At 37.8% G+C, this 20,919-nt stretch overlaps 1 protein-coding gene across 50 annotated transcripts in view; it reads left to right on the forward strand.

Moving 5' to 3' along the window:
• CLASP2 (cytoplasmic linker associated protein 2) overlaps nt 1-20,919 on the forward strand; it is a 148,387-nt gene that overhangs the window by 60,715 nt on the left and 66,753 nt on the right. For all 50 annotated transcript variants that reach the window (XM_076330917.1, XM_076330936.1, XM_076330931.1 and 47 more), the window contains one exon: nt 15,830-15,909. In XM_076330917.1, coding sequence (XP_076187032.1) covers nt 15,830-15,909 — 80 coding nt within the window. The remainder of the gene's footprint in view (nt 1-15,829; nt 15,910-20,919) is intronic.

The following is a 20,919-nucleotide window of genomic DNA, read 5'->3' on the forward strand; positions in this document are numbered from 1 at the left end:
CCTCTTTTTTTTTTTAGTCTGTCAGTATGTCTGTAGTCAGAATTTTGAAAATTTAGGATTAAATGTTTGGCTGGCCTTTATAATGTTGACTAAATTGTTCTTTGAATGCTTGTCTGTATGTGCATCTATGGCGTGGTTGTGCAGACTGCTCAGGTGCTGGACCATGGAGAATTTTTGCCTTAATATTTTGTAGGAAAGATGTTACGCCTTGTATTCTTCACCAAATAGCGAGAAAGTGGAAATTTGTCTTCCAGTCTTCAGTTGTTCTTGACTACCTCTAGTTTTTTCTCTTGCTGTCTACCTGGGAGAAACTTTTACAGGTCTATTAATCTGCTTGTGCACAGATTTCTTTCATTACATATAACTATATGCTTCCTAGTTTAAGTCTTCTTTGGTGGTGTCCCGTGTACCACCCCCTCCCCACCCCCCCCCGTCAAGTTTTCCTTGAGTTAGCCCTCAATCTTTTCCTTTTAGCATTTTCCATATGTTACCATTGATCAGCAAGGCTATTATCGCTGTTTTTATTTCTACCAGCTAGTCTTCGTTTTACTCCTGCTGCTCATTATTTGTATCTTTCAATGTTTTTCTCCATCTCCATACTTTTTTTTGAGGTTACCAATGTTTAAATTAGTTCTCTCTAGTAACAAGCTTGCTAGCAGATAGAAATGTTAAATGTCTGCACTGAGAGCCTTACCCTTCTGCATAGTATTTACAAATCCTGCATCTCCTAGCCTAATAAAGAACATTAGTGTAGATACCAAATGTTTTTCTTAAACAAGTCAATCAAGTCATAGTCTCTTCCAGAAGTGAGGAGTTTCCCATAACATTATTTATATGAACAATGATACTAGGTCAGACGAGGTCTATATAGTCCACTGTTCCATCTGACAGTAGTTAAAAATGGCTACTAGAGAAATGTACGTGAACAGGGCAAGTGTCTAGAAGCACATGGTCATTACAGGACAAAATGCTGGATTTAGAGAGCTTTATTCCGCAGAGAACCATGGTCTTTGAAGCGTCCAGTTAGGGCATCCTATTCTGCTTATCTTGAGACTTCATGGATCTTTATAGCTAGAAACAAACCTCGATGCTCTTTCACATCCACTTTCTGTAGGGTCTTCTTTGTAGGTGCCTAAAGGACACCTGAGATTTTTCTCCAGCCTCAAAATTGCCATCTTTATGGAGCAAATCTGTGGTTCCTGAAGTTGTCTGCTCTTGCTGATTTATTAAGGCTCTGCCGTATCTTGCAGTCCCAAATCCTTCTGCTCACCACTCCATTCCAAGCCTGTATTCAGTGGGAATGTCATTTCTCACCTTGCCCTCAAAAACACTGGCTACAGGTATTTCAGGCTCATAACTGCTCACCTCACGGTTCTGCCACCTGTTGGTCCTGCTTGCCTAAGTTTTCTCTGACTCTTTCATATATACGTGTATACATACTAAGTTGCAGTTCAGCCTTGGAGGAAGAAGTAGCAGCAGCTCCATTAACTGTGTTGCTTTTTCTTTCCTTTTCACAAATATCTCCAGTCAGGTCAGTGACCCGCAGCTGAAGCAGTCCTTCGCTGCAGTTTTTTCCTTCAGGCTTCTGTGACCAAGCAGAACTGCTAGTACAAGTAGAAATTGTGTTGAGCGTAGGCTGAGATTACTGCAAGTTCCACTCATTTAAACTGCCTTTCACATTCGAGAGGTCCTTTTCCTAGGATATTGCTTTAGAATGATGTCTTTTCCTATCAGCTGTAGATGACAATAAAGTAAGTACAGCTTTTTCCTGGTTCCAAAAGAGAGTGGAGACTATCCTGTCTTGAGGCTAAGAAAATTAAACCTCTCAGCCATGCTGCTCGCTTTGTTTTATGCCAATATCTGCTGAATTATACCTCAGATGCATGCGTGCTTGGCTTTTCATTATATACTCCATGGAGATGTTTCTTACTGAAGAAATGGATAATTCCACCACTGACCAGATACTCTGTTCAAGTGAAAGGACCCATCCAATATGCAAAAAGAGATTTTTTTTTTTTTCTCCACTGTGTTGGGCACTTCCCATTTAATGTAGGAAATGCACTTTGGTGGCATTGGAAATGCAAAATCATTGTCCAGGAAGGCAGGTGAAACAGCTATGTACATTAGCAATAGCAGTGTCCTACTCGGGCTGGAGTTCTCTCTCCTTGTGCTGGGAGTGACTGTGCAACATCTTTTCCTGTCGGCTGTAGGGATGGGAGAACTTGTAGAACTTTTGCATTTGCTGACAGGTGTGATTAAGTCTGTAGAAGACAGCTTGCCAGAAAGGTATCAGAGCAGGCAGCCTCAGCAGGGTACTGCCCTGGGAGTAAGAAATTCAGCAGTCTGTTTCTCATCTGACTTCACTGCTGGGACGTGTTCAGACACTGACCTTCTTGCTTGTGATGAATGAGAAGTGATGGGTCTTCAACTTAATGGGGCAGTGCTTTGTTTGGCATATTTCTTATTGCATGGTCAATACACTTCCCCGAGTTAGTCCTTTGCCAGGAAGTGCACAGCTGATCTACCTACTTCTGACACACTTGCTTTCAGCTCTTCATTCAAGTGGCTGAGCCTCTGGAAATACCCCTTTGCTCTAAGGCCTTCTTACTGAGAATGTGCACCGTGTGTGTTCTGCCCTTCCAGAAATGGATACTCATGGGTTCTTTCTTGGCAGTATGGCAAGCAGCTTTTCAATTGTAAGGGACACCATAATTTACAGTAGAAAAAGACTTGTGTATGTTAGCCAAATGAGCTATATTCTTGTCCCTGCACTGTTCAAGATCTCTTACAGGGCTTTGGCAGGTTCTCTTGCAAATGTGAGCTCCCTGTTCCAAGTCTTCTAGGGAATTGTTCGCTTGTATACTATTCAGAAGCTTTATGTAGTCTAGATGTTGTAGGAGACCTCAGTCTACCTCAAGAAGAAGACTGGCCTCCTTTCTTTTCCCAAAATGTCAGTTTAAGTCAGTAGTCTTTAAAATGGATTCAATGTAGGAATAGTGATACTTCAATAGAGCCATGTGGCATTTGGAAGAAAAGCTTGCTGATGAAACCCAATCATGACAAAAGTTGGTATTAACTTTCTGTTGTATGTTTTATGAGAAGCTCTCTAGGGCTGGAACATGGTTCTTAATGTTGTAATTTGAAACAAGGTGGACTTTCTACTTTTTGCAGTTGTCTTCAGTGGGAAGATACTGCATCACGTAGTTTTACCTATGGTTCATTGGCTTTTTTTAAATCTATAGTGTATTGGCCTACTAGTGTTATGACATATTGCTTACTGTTTAACACTAATAAGGATGTTACACTTTTTGAAACAACCTACGTTGCTTTAGGAAGAATCATCCAGTGACAAAACAGCAAAGGCGATGTTATTAATTCAAATGTCAGAATTATTGTAACTGCTGTTTAAAACGATACTTTGGAGTAAGAATGTTGTTGATGCCAAGCGTGAAGAATATGAAGTGAAACCCCAAGGACATAGAGTTCTATTTTTTTCTGTTAAAAAAAAATGTGTGCATGCAAAAAGCTTTTTTTTTTTTTGGTGATGTTGCCTTCTTCTCTTAAACTGTTCAAAGGATCTGGTCCTCAATGAAGACTGCAACTGTGCCAGTTTGAGGTTTGATGCTGGCACCATTTGAAATAACCCTCAGTTTTATGATGGTCTTAAAGTTAAAAAAAGGCCTAAAGTTCGATGATTGCTCAAAAAACATTAAAAATATCTCCTTTTAGGTAGAAATCAAGTAACTTAAAAACTTGGGTCAACCAGGTGAACAGTTTTGGCAAACAAAGGCTGTGAGAACTATAATAACACCGTACGTGTTTTTCTTAACCACAGGAACACATTCTTAACTGTAGGAAGCTATTCCCAACTTTAGGAAATTTAAGTTTAGTTTGTGTATCTGTCTGTAGTGTGTTCTATCAGCATCATAATGCTTTTTTTTCTTTCTCAATAATAGCAATACAGCTCTTTGCTAAGAAGTATTAAAATGGTACTGATTCGCTTCTTTTGCCTCTCTTTCCTAGCAGAAGACATTTTGAAGTGTTTAGAGGCTTTAGTAGGAAACAGTTTAAATGCAAAGGCTCTGCATAAAACAAATGTGGTACTGAAAAATGCATACTTGCCTTCTGAAATCTTAGTCAGGTGAAGTTAACCTTATTAAAACTACATACTGTAGTTAAGAAACATTTTTATTAAAAGTGCTTCAATAATTGTGGAACTGTAAATACAAATTGTTAGTGAATGGACTTGAAACAGGGTAAACTCATGCTTGCTGTATCGATTGTCTTCAGACTCATGAAGACAGTTCTGTGTTTACTTGCACAAAAAAAGCTTCATAGTAATCAATGCCCAAGGTGGCTTTTTTGTTGTGGGGTTTTTGTTTTTTGTTTTTTTTTTTTTAACTTTTGAGTTCTGCAGAAAATAAGTTCAGGAGTCTTTCCTCTATTATTTGTTTAGCCCTCATTAAGTGATTTCCAAAGTGCTGTATTTGTCATGTAAAATAAATTAGGATTTTTTTTTTTTCTTCATTGTTCTATATTGGCCCTTTGTATGACATAAAACTGCTCTGAGATAATCTTGGTCAGCAAAGCATCCCTGACATTCTGTGGCACTTGCTTCCCTTTTTGGTTTCCAGGTTGTTGTGAAATTCAAGGATTTTTCTGCAAAATCCCAGCTGAAATCAGCCTTTTTGTCTTTCTGAGCAGCCTTTGAGATCAGCCTTTGGGTATCAGAGTCTGAAGCAGAGGATTTGTTACAGAATACCTGTTTGCTTCCTTGTCCCCACAGTGAATGTCAATTAACTTCTTTCCTGAGAGATCCTTGCCCGTGGAATTGCTGGGTTGCAATCCTGCAGTTGTGAACTGCTGCCATTTTAACCTAACCCAGAATTCAGGGAAGGTAGGAGGTCTTCCAACTTTCAAGGTTCTTCAAGAGTTGTTGGGTTTTGTTGTTGTTTTTTACTCCCCTGAACAGCACTTCAGGAGAGGGTTTCCTTGCACTTGATCAGTTGTCTGTTCTCCTTGGCCATTATAAATGCTAGTCCAGTCCCTGTGGTTTCCATTCCTCTAACAGATACTTTTCTTTGCAGCTAGCCTCAGCTGGTGGATTGGAAAATCAACCTTAATGAGGAATCTGAATGAAAGTAAATAAACATGATAAATTATAAATATATATATGTACACACACCTATACAGATACCTTTGGAGAATATATATATGTATTCATAATTACTGTTCATTAGTCTCTCTGTTTTCTGTGCGTCACCCAAGGACAGTTGGCAGATAGTTCATACACTTTATTTTGCACTAATTTCTAGAAGCTTCAGTTAGATTGTAGGATTTATGTTGGTATAAGCATGACACTGTATCTGATAGTCTTCTCTCAAAAGGCTCATAGCCTAGAAGGCAGCTTACAAACGGATAAAATAGGAAGAGAGTAACAATGGAGCAGAAATTAAGAGGTCTGGAGTTAAGAGCTCACCACACTGTAACCTTCTTTTGACATCTCTACCCTGTGTTGTAGTCCCAAATGTCCTACTAGCAATCATGGTAGTACCAGGCAATGATGAGAATAAGGAAGACAACGTGCCCCTTGTTTAGTTTGCTAACATTGAATACTGACTTTTTTCCAAGCAGTAAGAAGGGGAAGCAGTTTGTTTATGTTTTCATATCAGTGAATCCAGAAGGAAGGAGAGGAAGGAGGGAGGAGGAAGCTGGGCTGAAATCAGCTGACTCTACCACTTTGAGTCCTTACGGACTGTGGCTGTGTTACAGAGTAAGCAAAGACAACCACTCCAAAACATTCCTGCATTGCTGCTTTGCAAAGTAGCAGGTGTGATTCCTCTTTGTAGGGCTGGGGGGAGGAGAAGAGTGGTAAAAAAACCATGTTTCATTTCTTTGGACAATTGTATATGCTCTCAAATAGAGAAGGAGGGAATGTAGAATCATAAGATGCAAATTATTTTTAAAATTCGAGTAGAGTGTTTTCACCAAAGGTGTAAATATTACTTGCAACAAATAAATGTTCTTAAAAAATATAAGAGAAAAACCAATACATTAAAATCAAATCACTTTGACCTTCTGTCTTGCACTAGTGAATTTTTAGAAGTAAAAGATAAAAATGTGTTGTCTAAAACATGTAAAAACTATAATTGTGTAGCTTGAGATGACAGGCAATGTTAGTTCTAATTGTTCTTAATACAGTATCTGTTTAAATTGTTGCAGAAAAGAATGCACAGTTGAAGAGAACTGACAACAGTAATGAAAATAGTATTTTTCTGAAACTATTACACCACAGCAACTCCAAAAAATCACAGTATCCCAAACCAGTCTGTTTTGTGACACAAATTGTAGATCATACAAATGAACTGTTTGTGTTTCTGGTTGTTCTCAGTAATTTCTGTAATGTAAAATAATTAGTGCAATTTTCCCTATTCAGGTGTAAAACTAGGAACAAATTAAAGTAAAATGCAAATATTAGGTTATTAGAAAGCGATATTAAAAACTGAAAATAAGACTAATGCTGTCGTGCTCATAAAATTAGCATAACTTTAAAGCTCACCTGTTGAAACTGGATGAATGAGCCAGGGTCTCAAATGTATGTTCTTTTAAGTATTTGTGAAAAATGAGTGCCAATAGAGAAAAGAAATAACACGAGTGCTTTGAAAGATTACTGTGTGAGCCTGAATGTTGTGCATGAGGTGAAAGATGACTGTATGAGCTTCCAGTTGAGTAGAAACAGACATTAATCAATGGTGAGATAAGCCTAAAAGAAATCAGGTATCTGTATTCTTGCTGCTCATGGAACTGCTTATTTTTCTCCACGCCCAGGGTTTGGTCTTATCTAATGTATGCTGTCCAAACCTCATACGAAGTAAAACACTACTAATTTCTTTCTTGTATAGTTGTCATATTCTCTGCATGCTTCACAAATGCTTGTGAATTGAATTGATTTCCATAGCATGACTGTGAAAATAAGAGGTAGTATTATTAATCTTTTATACCTGTGAAACTGAGGCTAAAGTTGTTGAAACTGTGCATTCAGTATTAGGAATCAGCTTCAAATGCTACTGACTAAATTTCTCAGAGAATGTAATTTTCAATACACAATTCCAAAGGAATTTTCATGCTCAAGAGCAGCTCCAGACTTTAAGGTATGCATGCTGGTGCAGTGATGTTCAGTCTCTTCAGTCCACGTAAGAATTATTTTGTGCTTCCTCTTAGTACACAAGTCCTGTATTTGCTCCTGACTAATGTGGCACACCGCAAGGATTGAGATGTGCTATCCTAATAGTTAATCACCTTCCACCACCTTCTTCCTCGTAAGCATAGCTCACTCCTAATTTCTTCTTGTCCTTCCTGCTCCTATTCTTTCCGGTGAGTAATTGTATGGAGAGATCTGCTTAGCATCTCAGTCCTCAGAGACAGCACACTCACTTGCTGGGTGGAAACTTCTGTTCATGTGCAGTGTTTCTGGCATGTAGGAGGAATGTTTTAATGAACCAGGCATGATACAGGTGGGATCTCCGGGGAAGTTCTCTAACCATGTTCGCCAAGTTTCTAACGTAGGCAGATAAAGTAAGGAATAGAAGGTATTATGAAGGTATTTGAAGGTATTTTGCTATTTTGTTCAGTTTGTGCAGCTGTTTCAGCTTGAATGACTTTCCGGGTGCCTCAGGGACAATGACTTTTGGCATTGGAGGAGGTGAGGTGGACAAGTCAGTTCACAATGGATGTCAGTCACTGGGGCTGAACATGACAGAATTCATCTGTCAGTTTCCTTAAAGTGGGCTTTCTAGCAAAGGCTTTTCTACTCTGCTAAGTCACTTGGTTATAACTTGAATTGTCTTCTAAGCTGGTTTAAAACAACGTGAAGGCTTTGTCAGTTAAGGTTCTGCCAAAAAAAAAAAAAAAGGGCTTATTTGGGTTTAGTGTTGTATCTGATGATTTAAAAATATATTTTATTTCTGAATTTTATTTCAAAAAACTCTGGTGACTTGTGTTGGAACAACTGAATAGTTTACTGATCCTAGTTGTCTGCCCAGTGACTTTGTCAAAGGCAGTTCAGTTTAAGTCAAAGGCATTTTAGCTTAAGTTAATAAATCATGAACTGCAATGGCCTAAGAGACTGGTACATGTTCCTTCTGCTGTTCCGCTCCTCCCTCCTCTCTCCCCTCTATGCAGGTAATAACTGCCGTCAGACAGATGTGTTGGGCAACCCAGTAAGGTAATCTCCCAATGGTTTCCTATGTTTTATTTGTGAGGTTTCTCTGGTAGGCAAGGCGTGTGTTTGCAAAAGCACTAGGAATACAGACAAGTTTATAATAGCAGAGGTTTTTGAGGATGGCGAGTTATTTGTTTCCAGATGCAATTGTTTGGTTTTTTTTCCCCTCAGAAAACAGACACAAGGCAGCTGGATTTCTGCTGATTAAAATTCTTGTATAAACTAAGATCCCTACAGCTTTTCGTGGTTTGGTCTTCCCGTAAGTTTTATTGGTAGAGCTGTGGCAGTTAGCAGCGTGATCTGCTTCTTAACTTGTATAGCAAAGCCAGTAAGTGATGCTAACAGTTACACCAGGAGAATTATGCATTGGCTGATACAATTTATGCTGTGAGTGGAACTTGGTACAAGTTATTACACTAACATAATTTTATTTAAATTAGTCTAATTGTATCTATCCTAGAGGATTTACCAGTGTAACTATGTCCAAGTAAATCTGCCTTGTTTGCAAAAAAATCCACCTTGTCTAATGTTGATCAAAGTGTTTTTTATTAGAGCAAGTGCTACTTCTTTGTTGCTCTCAGATGTTTTCCTAACTTAAGCAGGCAAGCTGAAGGTATCTATACTCAGTGACTCTTAGTCACCTGATGAAACAACACCTTCGTGCTTTATCCAGATATTTGAGAATGAAGAATAGTTCTTTGCTTGTTTTATAGGAGTTTTTTTATTCAAGTTTTTCGATTAAAATCCAAAGATCAGTCTTTCAAACATGGAAATAAGAACATTTAGAACATTGACAGAATTGAGGTAAGACCACCAGTTTCCTGTATTCTGCTAATGTGTCAAGGTGTGTGTATACAGTATATCAAATTGCTTTAGATGACCCAATAATTTAAAACATCAAGGGAATTTTCAGAGATGCTCAATCTTCAGCTATGTTTTCCAAACATTTGGTTCATGTTTTCCAGAAGCAGAATTGTGAAAAGTGCATAAGAAAATGTTATTCTGGAATGTTTTATTAACTACAGCAGTAATCTTATGATACCTGGAAAGATAAAGAGATTCCTTACTGAGCCACTCAAATTCAGTCCATACACAGGGCTTTATCAGAATCATCATCTCAAAATTCACCTTTCCTATCTCAGAGGTGGTAATTCAGATCATGAAGCACTGGTAACTTCCTCCCCTCCCAACAGATACCGTTTTAAGAGCAAGCTGTCAGTTTTATCAAATAGTAATAAGGGCTAATCTAAGGATAAATAAATAGATTTTGCAAAGACTCTCCGAGAGCTACAGAAGATTTAGGAAAAATCCTAGTTTCGGAGACTTAACAAACAGCAGAAGGTATATTCAAAGAAAGAATTAAATGTGACCTTTGCAACATCTGTCCACTAGGACTGGGAACAGAATTTCTGTTTGAAATTGTGCACGGTCTCTGTCCATTGCAAGTACTGTGCTAAAGAACTCTGTTCACAAACAATTAGATTTTGTCTTTGTCATTGATAGGGATTCCAAAAATTGGTTGCTGTAATCTATTAATTTATTTGTAGCTTGTGTGGGTACATTTGCCCCTTTTTTTTTGGTATCAACACTTTCTTTAGATTCCATCCCCCCCTTGCATTTAGTGAGATAGGCTGTCCGTTCCACTAGGTTGCCTTTGCACTTGTCCTTGCTTGAGTTCATTTTGTTTGAGTATTGCTGTACTCCCTTCAGCCTATACTTAGGCTTTCAGCAGCCATACTGTTTAAGCTGCCTGGAGTAATTTCCTTCCCTATCTCCACTAACTCATTCGTATCCCAAGTCATCCATTGGATTGTGCTAGCACAGTGTTTATATAGCCCCGCAGTGAAGCAGGCCAGGGAACTTGCCTCATTGAAACCATTCTTCTTGGCCAGTTTATTTTATTCTCAGCTTAGCCACTCCCCGTTGTGATTTACTGTTCAGCTGTACTAGTGCTAGAATGGGGGAGGTCAGTAGGAGTTGAGTGGTAGTTGCTGGTCAACCTATTATACAAAAAGCTGAGTAAGTACTTGAGCTTATCCTGTCCACTTCTCCTATGCTGAGCTAAAGCTGCTGTCAGTTCCTAATTTACAGCTGATTGTTTATTATCCTGCAAAACCAAAAGGGTAACAGTACTTTTTTTTTTTTTTTTAATCCGGAATGATCTGCATCTTTTACTTCTGCTTCAGTGTCTGGTAGGTAAGAAGCGAAGCTTTTGAATTAGTTGAGATGTGGGTATAGCTTTAGGGTTAGGTTTTTTTGTTTCTTTCAAAAAAAAAAAAATTGTAATCCACAACATCTTACTCTAGATGTGTTTCTCAGTAAGATACTGTTACTGCGTGCAGTTAGAGAATTCTGGGGGATAAAAGACATTTGTATAACAGTATTCTTTTCAAAGTTTACTAACACTTAATTTGTGATGTGCATTGTATCAGAAAATAGTTACGAATTTTTTATAGGGAAGTGTGTTGAGAAAAGCATTTAAGAACAAAAAATGAAACTAAGTTTTAGAGTTTGTGTTACTCCTAAGTTTCTGTACCGGTTTTGAAATTCCCTTTTTTTCACAGGGAAATTTTTGTTTTGAAATTTTAGTCAAAAGACCCACAGAAGTAGAAAAAGCTGAATCAGACTAGTAAAGAGTGGCTACCAAATACAAGTTGAGCAATTTTTTATTTTTAGACCAGTGCTTGTATGCTTTATTAAACAGTTAAGCATCATTGATTAAACAGTTCTTTGTTTCAAAACAAACATACCAGTCCAGTATCACACTCATGGTATCTTTCTTCTCCCATATAGTGTTGCCCTGTTGTTTTGTCATCCCATCATGCACAGCTTTGTAGATACTAGTGGGGAGATCATCAAGGTGGTAGAGCAAGTGAGCAGTCCAAAGCTGTTGTGGTATGATGGAAAGATTTCAGATGTTTCATTCAGAAGAGGGGGAAGAATTCAACCACAGGAATTAATTCCTGGGTGAGAAAACTGATTCTGCAAAAGACTGGGTAATTTCTTCGCTTGCATACAGTACCCTTGCTGGTGTTGAGCTATTCACAATGCTGAACTCAAAGCCTTGTGACTGGAAAAAACTTTCTTCAAAAAAAGGACGCCTAGGGTCTCACAAAATGTTAGAAACTGTTAAATTTAACTTATGAATGTCACTTCTCTTAGTAGTCTGCAGGAAGTAAGGTGTTTGTTTCCTTTGTCTCCATCCACAGACTCATTGAACTTAAGTTTTTAAAAAAAAACAACAAACAAAACGAAAAACAACCAAACAAAACCACAACCCCACCATAAAACTCAGAGGTGCTTCAGCTGCTGTAATTTACTTCCATATCAAGTCTGCTTGTTACGTTTGGTAGATTCTCGCCAGCTTCCTGAAGTGTAACATAGACTTGAAGGTGTCTCTGTGAGTCTGTCTAAGCAGGGTGCTTGAAGGACAAGAATAAGTAAAGGTTATGAATAAAAACTAACAAATAATGTAGATAAATGTCTTGTATGGATTATTCTCCCTCTCTTTCAGGTGCATTTCTCTTCTGGGTCTCAGCTGAGAGAGGCCCAGTTGGATTCAGTGGTCTGAGTCCAAAGGTAGGGTAATGTAAATTGCACTCATTGAGGAAAAAGCCAGTTGATTAGGCTCTGGATTTTAGTTGTCTGCTGAGCGCTTAAAGACGTTAAATGCAGTGGGGTTACAGCCCTTTAGAATTGTTTATAGTGTCCTTGCCATTAGGAATGCAGTAGTTGAACTTGTCTGTATGTGGTCAAAGGATTGTGTGTTCTATGGGTAAGGTTAAGAACATGCATTATTCAGTGGATGGCATTAACACTCGGGAGATACTTCTAAGAAATTTATAATCACAGCTTGGTCTGAGAAGGTAAGCAACAACACAGCTTATCAAAATATGTGTGCTCTGTCAGATATGTCAATTTTCAGTCTGTAGGCAGTACTGAAATGAGAATTTTGTAAAGCTCTTCTGTGGCTTTTGTGGAGGAGAGTCAAGCCTTACAAAAGCATGAGAAGTTCTTTGAAGGCATCTGCATGTATGTGACTTATGTATCTTGTTAGCATAGTAAAAGACTTCTGAATTGGGAAACAGTGCGTTGAGTTCTGTCATTTTTTGGTTAGTCTCCACAGAAACATTGACTTAGTAAACAGAATTGGTAAACACACGTACAAAGAGATTGGGAAGGGAACGGAAAGGCTGAACAATATTTTTCCTCCTTGTGCAGTATAGACTTTTGACTTGTATACAATACAAAGAGAAGACAGTTACTTCACACTTTATTTTGGTATGCATATGTGATCATGCAGTTGAGGAGGAGAAAGATTCGTGAACTAGAAGTGAATGTGCTTTTAGAGACAACTTTAAAAAAACTGTCACCTGCCAAAAGAAACACATAACCTTTTTTTATTACCAGGCAAAGAGGCAATAAAACAATTTTCTGGGAGTATTAATTTCAAAGAAAAGTGGTCTGTAGAAGTGGACTAGTTGTTGAGACTGGGGAAGGTGGGAAATGCTGTGTGCCTGGACTATGTCAAATGGATTTTAAATAGTAGTCTGTCCTTCCTCTTTTTCTCTTTAAAGTAATAAATTGTTATTCCTTAGATAAAAGATTTTCTCTTATTCCTCAGGATGCGTTATTGGATGATGTTAAGGTGCTAGAAAATCTGTCATGTAGTCAATGCTCTTCTGATTTTAAAAGTGATACTTTAAGGCAGGCTAAAGTCTAAAGATGACAACATCTATTTATTTAGCAAAGGCAACTTCATCCCCTTTTAACCTTTACTTTATAATGTACTGGAGTGCACTATGAATGCTTAAAATCCAAACTTTTTCAGTGTTTTTATGTTCATGACCTGTGTATCAATTTTTAATGTTTGATTTCTGTAAGTTTATTCCCTTGGCAGAAAATTGGTAAGTAATGGATGGGAAAGCAAAGTACTTTTTTCCCTGCTTTAACGGTGGTGTTTGGGTATTTATGTAACTGAATAATAACACAAGACTTGTATAAACTGTTAATTGCAGGGAGGTTTTTTTTGCCTCTAGTGTCATGGGGTCACTGTGGTCTTAATATTTTATCAGGTTGCAAAGAAACGTGTAGGAGCTTTGTAGGGGCTTACTGTGTTGTGACTAACACAATGGGTTAGCTTTGATTAAAACAATTTTGATAAGAACAGAAACCTTTTATGAACTATTTATATTTTAAACATTGTAAGAGGGAAGTTCTTTGACCATATGAAAACTATGTTTTAACCTTTAAAAACTAGTTTTTTCTGGTAACCTTTTGGCTACTCAAGATTTCTTTTCCATTACTTTTCCTGAGTACATACTGCATATTGATTGTGATTATTTTGGTACTATGAGACTTTCTTAAATGTTGAAGTATTTCGGGAGGGACAAATGAGGTTATGAATTGAGCATCCAGGTGGCTGTTTGTACCACCTAGTTTAGCATGGTGCCTCTGTGCCAAATTCTTTCTTTTCAAGGTTTCTTTCTGCGAAATTCTGCTCTGACCAAGGCATCCTCCCTTTTAGGAGCTGTACAAGTTTGTGTGGCAGAAGGGTGTGTTCTGGGTGTAAACGGGATCTTTCCCTCTTCCTTTTCTTAGCCAGTCAGGTACTCATTCTCATTGTGGAAGGACTTGTTCCCTCTACTGACTGGAGGGAGAGGAAATAGGCGATTATAATTTATTCTTTCCCTTCTGGCTGCCATTGGCACTTATGACAGATGGTGTTGGAGATACATATGTAGAAGTGTGTTATGTACAGCATCTCTTTACAACATCCTTGAGCCTAGGCTGTTAAAATTTGTTGGATGTTCCTATATCATACTGCAAGCACCATGTCCAAATTTTGCTAGATATCACTTCAGTGTTTTTACACTAAGCAGCCACAAAGGCACGAGAGAGATCTTGTTCTGCAAAGAGGAGTTGAGATCTAATAAGTTTGCCATCAAATTTGTAGTGGTATTGGACCCTCGTGTTTCCAAACTGCACAAGTATACAAACACAGCAGACCCAATTCCCTGCACTATAAATAGGAGATCAGGGACTGTAAACCATGAAACATTTTTGAAGAGTGCAGCCACCAAGAGTTTCATTTCTCAAGAAGTCCTAGTTTTTTGTTTCAGTTGACCACTCAGCCTTAACTGCTTTTTCCTTATGTTTTTTATTTGTTCTGTAGTTAGTAAAATACATGTCTTCTCTGCCTGATGCCTCTGTTTCAGCTGGGCTCTACAAGTTAGGTAGGACATTCTGCAATCTATCCTGTTGGCCTCACTCTGAAAGAGTTGAGACAAGACCCTTGTTCCTGAGTGCTCATTTGCTGCAAGAGATCCCCCCCCCCCCCCCGGAAGGAAATGTTCTACTGTACTGATTGTCTCCATGCAGTTAACCTGTCTTGTCATATTATCTGCCTGATTCAGTTACTGAAGATCCTTAAGGATTCTGCCAAGCTTCACCTTGTACTTGGAGTTTTAGGCTTGTAGTGCAGCCTGGATCTGATGACCTTGTGCTTTGATTTGATAGCAAACTTGAGTTCATTCCTTTAAAAAAAGGGCTTTCTTGGTAACCCTAGTATTTGCAAGAAAATGAAAACCCCAGATGCTGTTTTCAAATTATTTTCTTTTTTAGAGTTGCCTTAGTTTCTACCCAAGATTTTCATGAAATTTGGCAACCATATGCCAGTGTGAAATGCGCAGGTTACCTGTTAGTATTCTTCCCTGATCCTTTTGCTTGGGATTTGGGGCATCTTTGCCTGTTATGTGAGAATAGTTCCATTATTTACCTTGCACAGACGTAACTGCCCTACTACTTGCATAGCTGTCATGGAAACTTTTGGAGAGAAAACATTTTTGGTGTGATAGTTTTTTAGTAATGTGTCTGGAAGGTTCTTGGGAGCTTCCTCCAGGTGATATAATCCTGGAAGCCCCACTGTGGAACACCCATGGGGATGAGTGCTCTGAGAATGAGTCCGCCAGTCAGTGGAGTTCAGATTTTGCTCCAACACAACATTCCCTTCACCATGTCCTTGCTTTCTTTGTTGAAGTTTATGGAGCTTTGAGACTGAGAAATGCACTTCACGCTTCTTAGCTCCGCATGAGAATACTGGGAAGCACAAGGTAAATGAATCATGTAGGGCTACTATGCATTCCAGGGCTGATTGCTTGTGGCGTGTGTGTTAAGGTGAAAATTCATCCAGAGGAATTCCATTTAATGACAAATAACTCTTGCTTGATTTGAAATTCTATGCTTTATTTGGGAACATTTGTATTATCAGGATGCAGGTCTCAGAACTCTATGCAAACAGCTACTAGAGGATTGTTGCACTAAACATGTTTCCAATTAAACACAAAAATAAAAATAATAAAATGAAACCATAACTTTGTCAAATTGGAAACTGCTCAGAATTGTTGAAGAAAAAGAAGTTTAACGTTTGCATTATTCGTGGTGATATCAGAGTTCAAGGTCTTGCAATTTTACATGTGATGAATGTTCAGGATTTTTTTGTAAGTTATATTGAATGTTTGAAAATAGGTATTGTGAAAGATGCTTATGTCAGTTTGAAAACTTTGATGTACATTACATACTATTTAACAGTATTTTACATTTATGTAGGTTCCTCTAAAGAAGGAGGAGCTGGAGCTGTGGATGAGGATGATTTTATTAAGGCATTTACAGATGTTCCTACTGTACAGGTAAGATGCTGTGTATACTCATGTTTGTTTTCAGAAATACGATATTTGCAATACTGTGTGTTAGCCTACTTTTAAAACTCTTTAAATTTACAGTCTCCTAAGCAAGTGTTCATTATTTTTCCTTCTTTCTGAATTTACAATTTCCATGGAAAGCTCTTTACTTTTTCCAGTTATTTACAAAAAACCCACCTGTTCTTTACTGTCCTACTAATTATTATCACATTGTGTTTCAGCTAAAATCCATTATTGCTTTTCTTATTCTTTTCCAGGGAGCTACTGAAAATAATTGTATGTTTTAATTTTAATGAGAAAAAGATTTCCATAATGTTTGGAAAATTTAGGACTGCAATTTCCTGGGATAATCCAAGTACTAATAATACAGGCAAATAACTTAAAAACCCAAGAATTGTATTTTCAAATGTGTCTGAATTGTAACGATGCATCTGACATACACGTTCTCATCTCTAGCAATACTTGGAAAAAATCTAGTGCCTTATTTGAATACTAACGAACCTGTTGGATTCTGAGTTCTTAGTTGAAAGATCAGATTTTTATTTCTGTTCTTCAAATGTGGGAATCGCACATACTTGGCACTTGAGTCATTTAACATGCTTGTATCTTCCTAGACCTATTTTGAGTAAGTTTTCCTTGAGCAGCTGAGGTGTGGAAGGCAACGAAAAACTCAGTTCCCAAACACCAGAAGGATTTTGTATGACTCCCTTTTCTTGATACGTACTTTTGTTCTATTTCTATTTTCCAGGATGATAGTGTAGTTATTTGTCAGATCTCCTTCTGTAGGCAGAAATACTGTCTGCTTTTATGAAGGAACACTTTATCTCCATGGTTCCTGTCACACTGAGGAAATCTTTGTCTTGCACTCTTAAGAGCTTTATGTTTCTCTGCCTCTCCAAAGTGTGCTAAGTATTCTTTAGAGGGCAAAAACATGGAACTCTTAATATTATTTATCCCCATTATGTTCAACAGAGCCATATTCCACAGCACAGAAAATGTGCTGCCTGTAGTTCGATGCCTTAATATTTGCAGTCTCAAGCAGAGTTCTCTAATCACTCAAGCTGGTTAATAACATTGCAAGAACAAAAGTGGGGCACACACACATACACATGTGTGCGTATGTCATTGAGCGCATGTGATTTTCTGTCTGACTGCTGGATGACCTAGGAAGGTAGGTCATTCCTAAACTGCAAGAGGTGGAGGAGAAAGACCCGCTTGTCTTTACTAATCTCATCCGAGTTGAGGTGAGGATGCGGGGGAGAAATGTCTAACTGACCTCAAAATAACCTGTTTGTTTCATGGATGAGAATGTAAGAAAGACTTGCTGACCAGGCAAAAAAAAAAAGGGGGGGGGTTGGTTTTTTTTTTTGTATCCTTAGGAATACTGACTTCCTGCTGTCCAACTTCATGCTTCTGGTTGTGGACAATCTCTGATCTTTCCAAAAAAAAGGCAGATCCTGTGTTCTGAGACCATGCTAATAACTAAGGAAGAGAGAATTTTCTGTGCTAGATCCTGTGAAGAAAGAATGTTTATGACCTGTAATTTGCCAGGTTATTCTAAAAGCAAAGGAAACTTGTTAGAATGGGGAGAGGGAGTTGTTTGTACGTTATTGGGCTCATTCCTCTGTCTTTCTGTTTTCATGCCATTTGTGGGTTTTAGTAGTGGCTTCAGTGAAAGTAAGGAAGGGAACTATATTATGGAAAAACGGATCCAATTCTGAATCAAGATTAAGTGCATCTGGATTAATCAAGTAAATTTGAGGTTACTTATGGTGTATGTATGTTTAACTCATTCTTAAAAGTCTCCAATGGTGGATCTGCCTTTCCAGTAACCTGTTTCGATGACTGCTCATCATTAATTTTTTTTAGGAATCTCATATTGTTTACTCATATCTAATTTGTAATCCCCATATTGGAAATACTTTCCCTCTGTATAGTTATTACTCTTATTTGTGTCTGAGCTTTTAATTTTTCTGTCTTTGATGTTGCACTTAACTTTAAGGATGTGTGTGTGTTGCCATCTAATGTGCAGCAGTTTATGAAGAAGATGGGTGATTTTGAGATATGGTCTGATGGATCTGTGTGCCAAAAAGAGAAATACTGTGGTGAGAGGATTGTGCCTTCAAATTTAAGATTACAACCATAATGTTTTTAGAACTCTTGTTTATTTGCTTTTGCTTAAATTGAAGAAAATTCTGTGTTCAGGTTATTAGGAGTAACTCCCATTAATAGCTACAATTTGTTTCAAAACGAATTTAATTGTTGTTATAAAAGTCTGGTGTGGGAACTTATGAATAAAAAAATGTATTATTGCATTGACTGAACACAGAATTTCATCTTGGCCTTCTAAAAGCATAATTAATCAAGGGCAGGGAGAAAAGAAATTATTAAAATATGACCTTTTATTCCTCTGAAGCTCATATAGGTATGGACAACCTTGACAATTTGGGATTTTTCAGTGGAATTACAGTTTTAATTTCATGACAAGATAAAATTATGCCATTTACTAAATTCATTATTACAATGCCAATTTAAATAGCAGAAATTGCATAGATCCAATTCTGTTTGTGCCAGGTAATTAAAGAAAAAATTAAATTCTTCGTCTAGGCATGCAAGTAGGGCAGACATAAACCTATCGTACATGTTGCTTTTGTGCTTGTGTATTGCTTAACATGTTTTAGTCCTATAGCAGTACCTACAGCATATGGTCTCTGATAACACATAGCTGACAACAAGAAATGTCCCATTTTTGAGGATCTACTCAATGAGACAGCTTACAAAAGGTATTTGTACCTTGACCAGAATCTCAGATGAAGTTTTGAGCGTGCACTAGACAGAACTCAGTTATCTGCCACCAAAAGGCATGATCCTGCTTCCCTTGTTGTTGCACTTCACTTCTTTGTGATAAGTTGGCATAGGCTGCTGAGTTGGCAGAGAAATTTTTCCCTTTCCTCTTGTAGGGCTAGCTTTTTGTCTGTTAAAACCCTGAATTGGGAAGGAGACAGGGCAAGGTGGGTGATGGTGAAGGGGGAGTCTGAGGAGGTTGAATGGTGTCACCAATTCTGATGGCATTAGGGTCACCGTAATGTGAAGTTACATCTTTAGTTAACCAGTGGCTACTCCCTTCCACTTTTAAAAGGAAAATAAGAATTTTCTTTGATAATGGAAATTTAATTTGATAAAGATGCTTACTTAGACAAACATAATATTTATTCTTAATAGTATGGTACCTATAGAATTAGTGTTAGACTAAAATAGTGTGGTGTAACAAGTATTATACGCTACCAGTATACACAAGTATATTACAACAGTGATACAAAACTCATATTCCATTTTGTGGGCAGTGGAGTAGAAAGTCTGTTACGCTTGGACCCACTGTTTTCATTAAATCATTTACTCTTTTTAAATAAGTTATGCATCAGATGTTTATTGACTTCTAATGAGGAAGAAAACAGTAATCATGAGGAACAGCCTTTTATTTTTTATTGATGCAGTCATGTCCTCTGTATAGAACTGCAAAGCTGCTTCCACAGTGTACCCTGGAAAAGCTTACTGTACAGCTGTGGGGTAATAAAAATTTCAATTTTGTTGGTAAAGCATATTCAGAAATTGTTTTCTGCATGATAGTGAAGCTGGCCTGGGTGTACTAATTTGTCTGTTTCTGAAGTGATTCCTATCCTGTTTATCCTACAAACCAGATGTGCAGGTGTTTTAGGGCATGGATGTTTTCCACCTTGTCAGTATTCCAGCATGAAATGTAGAGGCCTCTATAACCATGTTCTGTTAAAGCATTGGAACAAAAGTAGATGTCAATAAAATCAAGGTCCCATGTCTACTGTAAGTTAAATTCATTTGATATGCTCAGGAAACTGGAAAACTAGACTGTATTTGGAATAACTTTTGTGGTAATTTCAAGTTGCCCAGGAAAATAAGGTATTTTGTAGAAAATATGCATTCAGCTTAACTGTAGAACAGAAAGATGTTCCTAAATCTTTTTACAATTAAAAAAAAGATGCATATATACATGCAGAACAGTGTGTTCAAGAGACCAGTGTCAAAGCTCTTCAATTAATGCAAAGCAAGATGTCCTAACCATTGGTCCTTGTTTCATGCTCTGTGCTCTTGCACATAAAAAGTTATGTCTTGGACTTAAATAGAGGGAACATCAGGTACTACTGTTTAGGTGCTACGTAAGCTATCATGCTGGCCTCCAGCTTTCACTCTAGAAGGGTATGAGTTTCCCTGAAGTCCTGAATCGTATCTACCAGCACCATGTGGATGTCTTGGATGTATCTCAGATGGCACCAGATGCCTGTGTATGGGCAACTCAGTTTAGCCCAATGTGTTTATGTAAACAAGTTTTGATCCAAAAAATTGGAAGTCTTTAGCTGAAAATCGGTTTTTGAAAAAATTCTGGCCAGATCAAGTTTCTGGTCAGTAATTTGCTTCATATCCTCTTCAACTTGTTCTCAATCGGGGGGGGGGGGGGAGGCCTTTAAATTTTGCGTGTTCAGTGGAAGCAGAAGAGAGTGTCCTGTGGCTTATGTCTAGGAGAATAGAAAGGAAGTAATTTTATTTCTGATGTTAATAATATGTTTTCATGACTACTTTTTTTATTTTCTTTAGAAATCCACTGTTTTACGTGTACAGTGATTGATAAATGCATTAATTCATGTATTACCAAATAGTGACTGATGTATGATTAGATTTGTCAGGCTTCAATTTTGCTGGAGTTGCTGTGTAGATAATAGAGAACTCTGACTGGAGGCTGCTCCTTACATTTATTTACTGACTGCGTAAGTTAATAAATGATAGGCTTGTAGTAGTAATACATATAGAAGCTATTGAAGTTTTTAATTTATTTTTTCAGACAAATTTTTTATTTTAGTGTTGACTAGCAGCCCAGTTAGGCCCTCGTAGAGCCATGCACTCTTGTAATGCGGAAGAGAGTCCCTGCCCCAAAAGAGTTGCATTGGGTTAAAATCTGTTGGTTGAGTA

The sequence above is a fragment of the Aptenodytes patagonicus genome, chromosome 2 (genome assembly GCF_965638725.1).
Source record: "Aptenodytes patagonicus chromosome 2, bAptPat1.pri.cur, whole genome shotgun sequence".
Taxonomy (NCBI): Eukaryota; Metazoa; Chordata; class Aves; order Sphenisciformes; family Spheniscidae; genus Aptenodytes; species Aptenodytes patagonicus.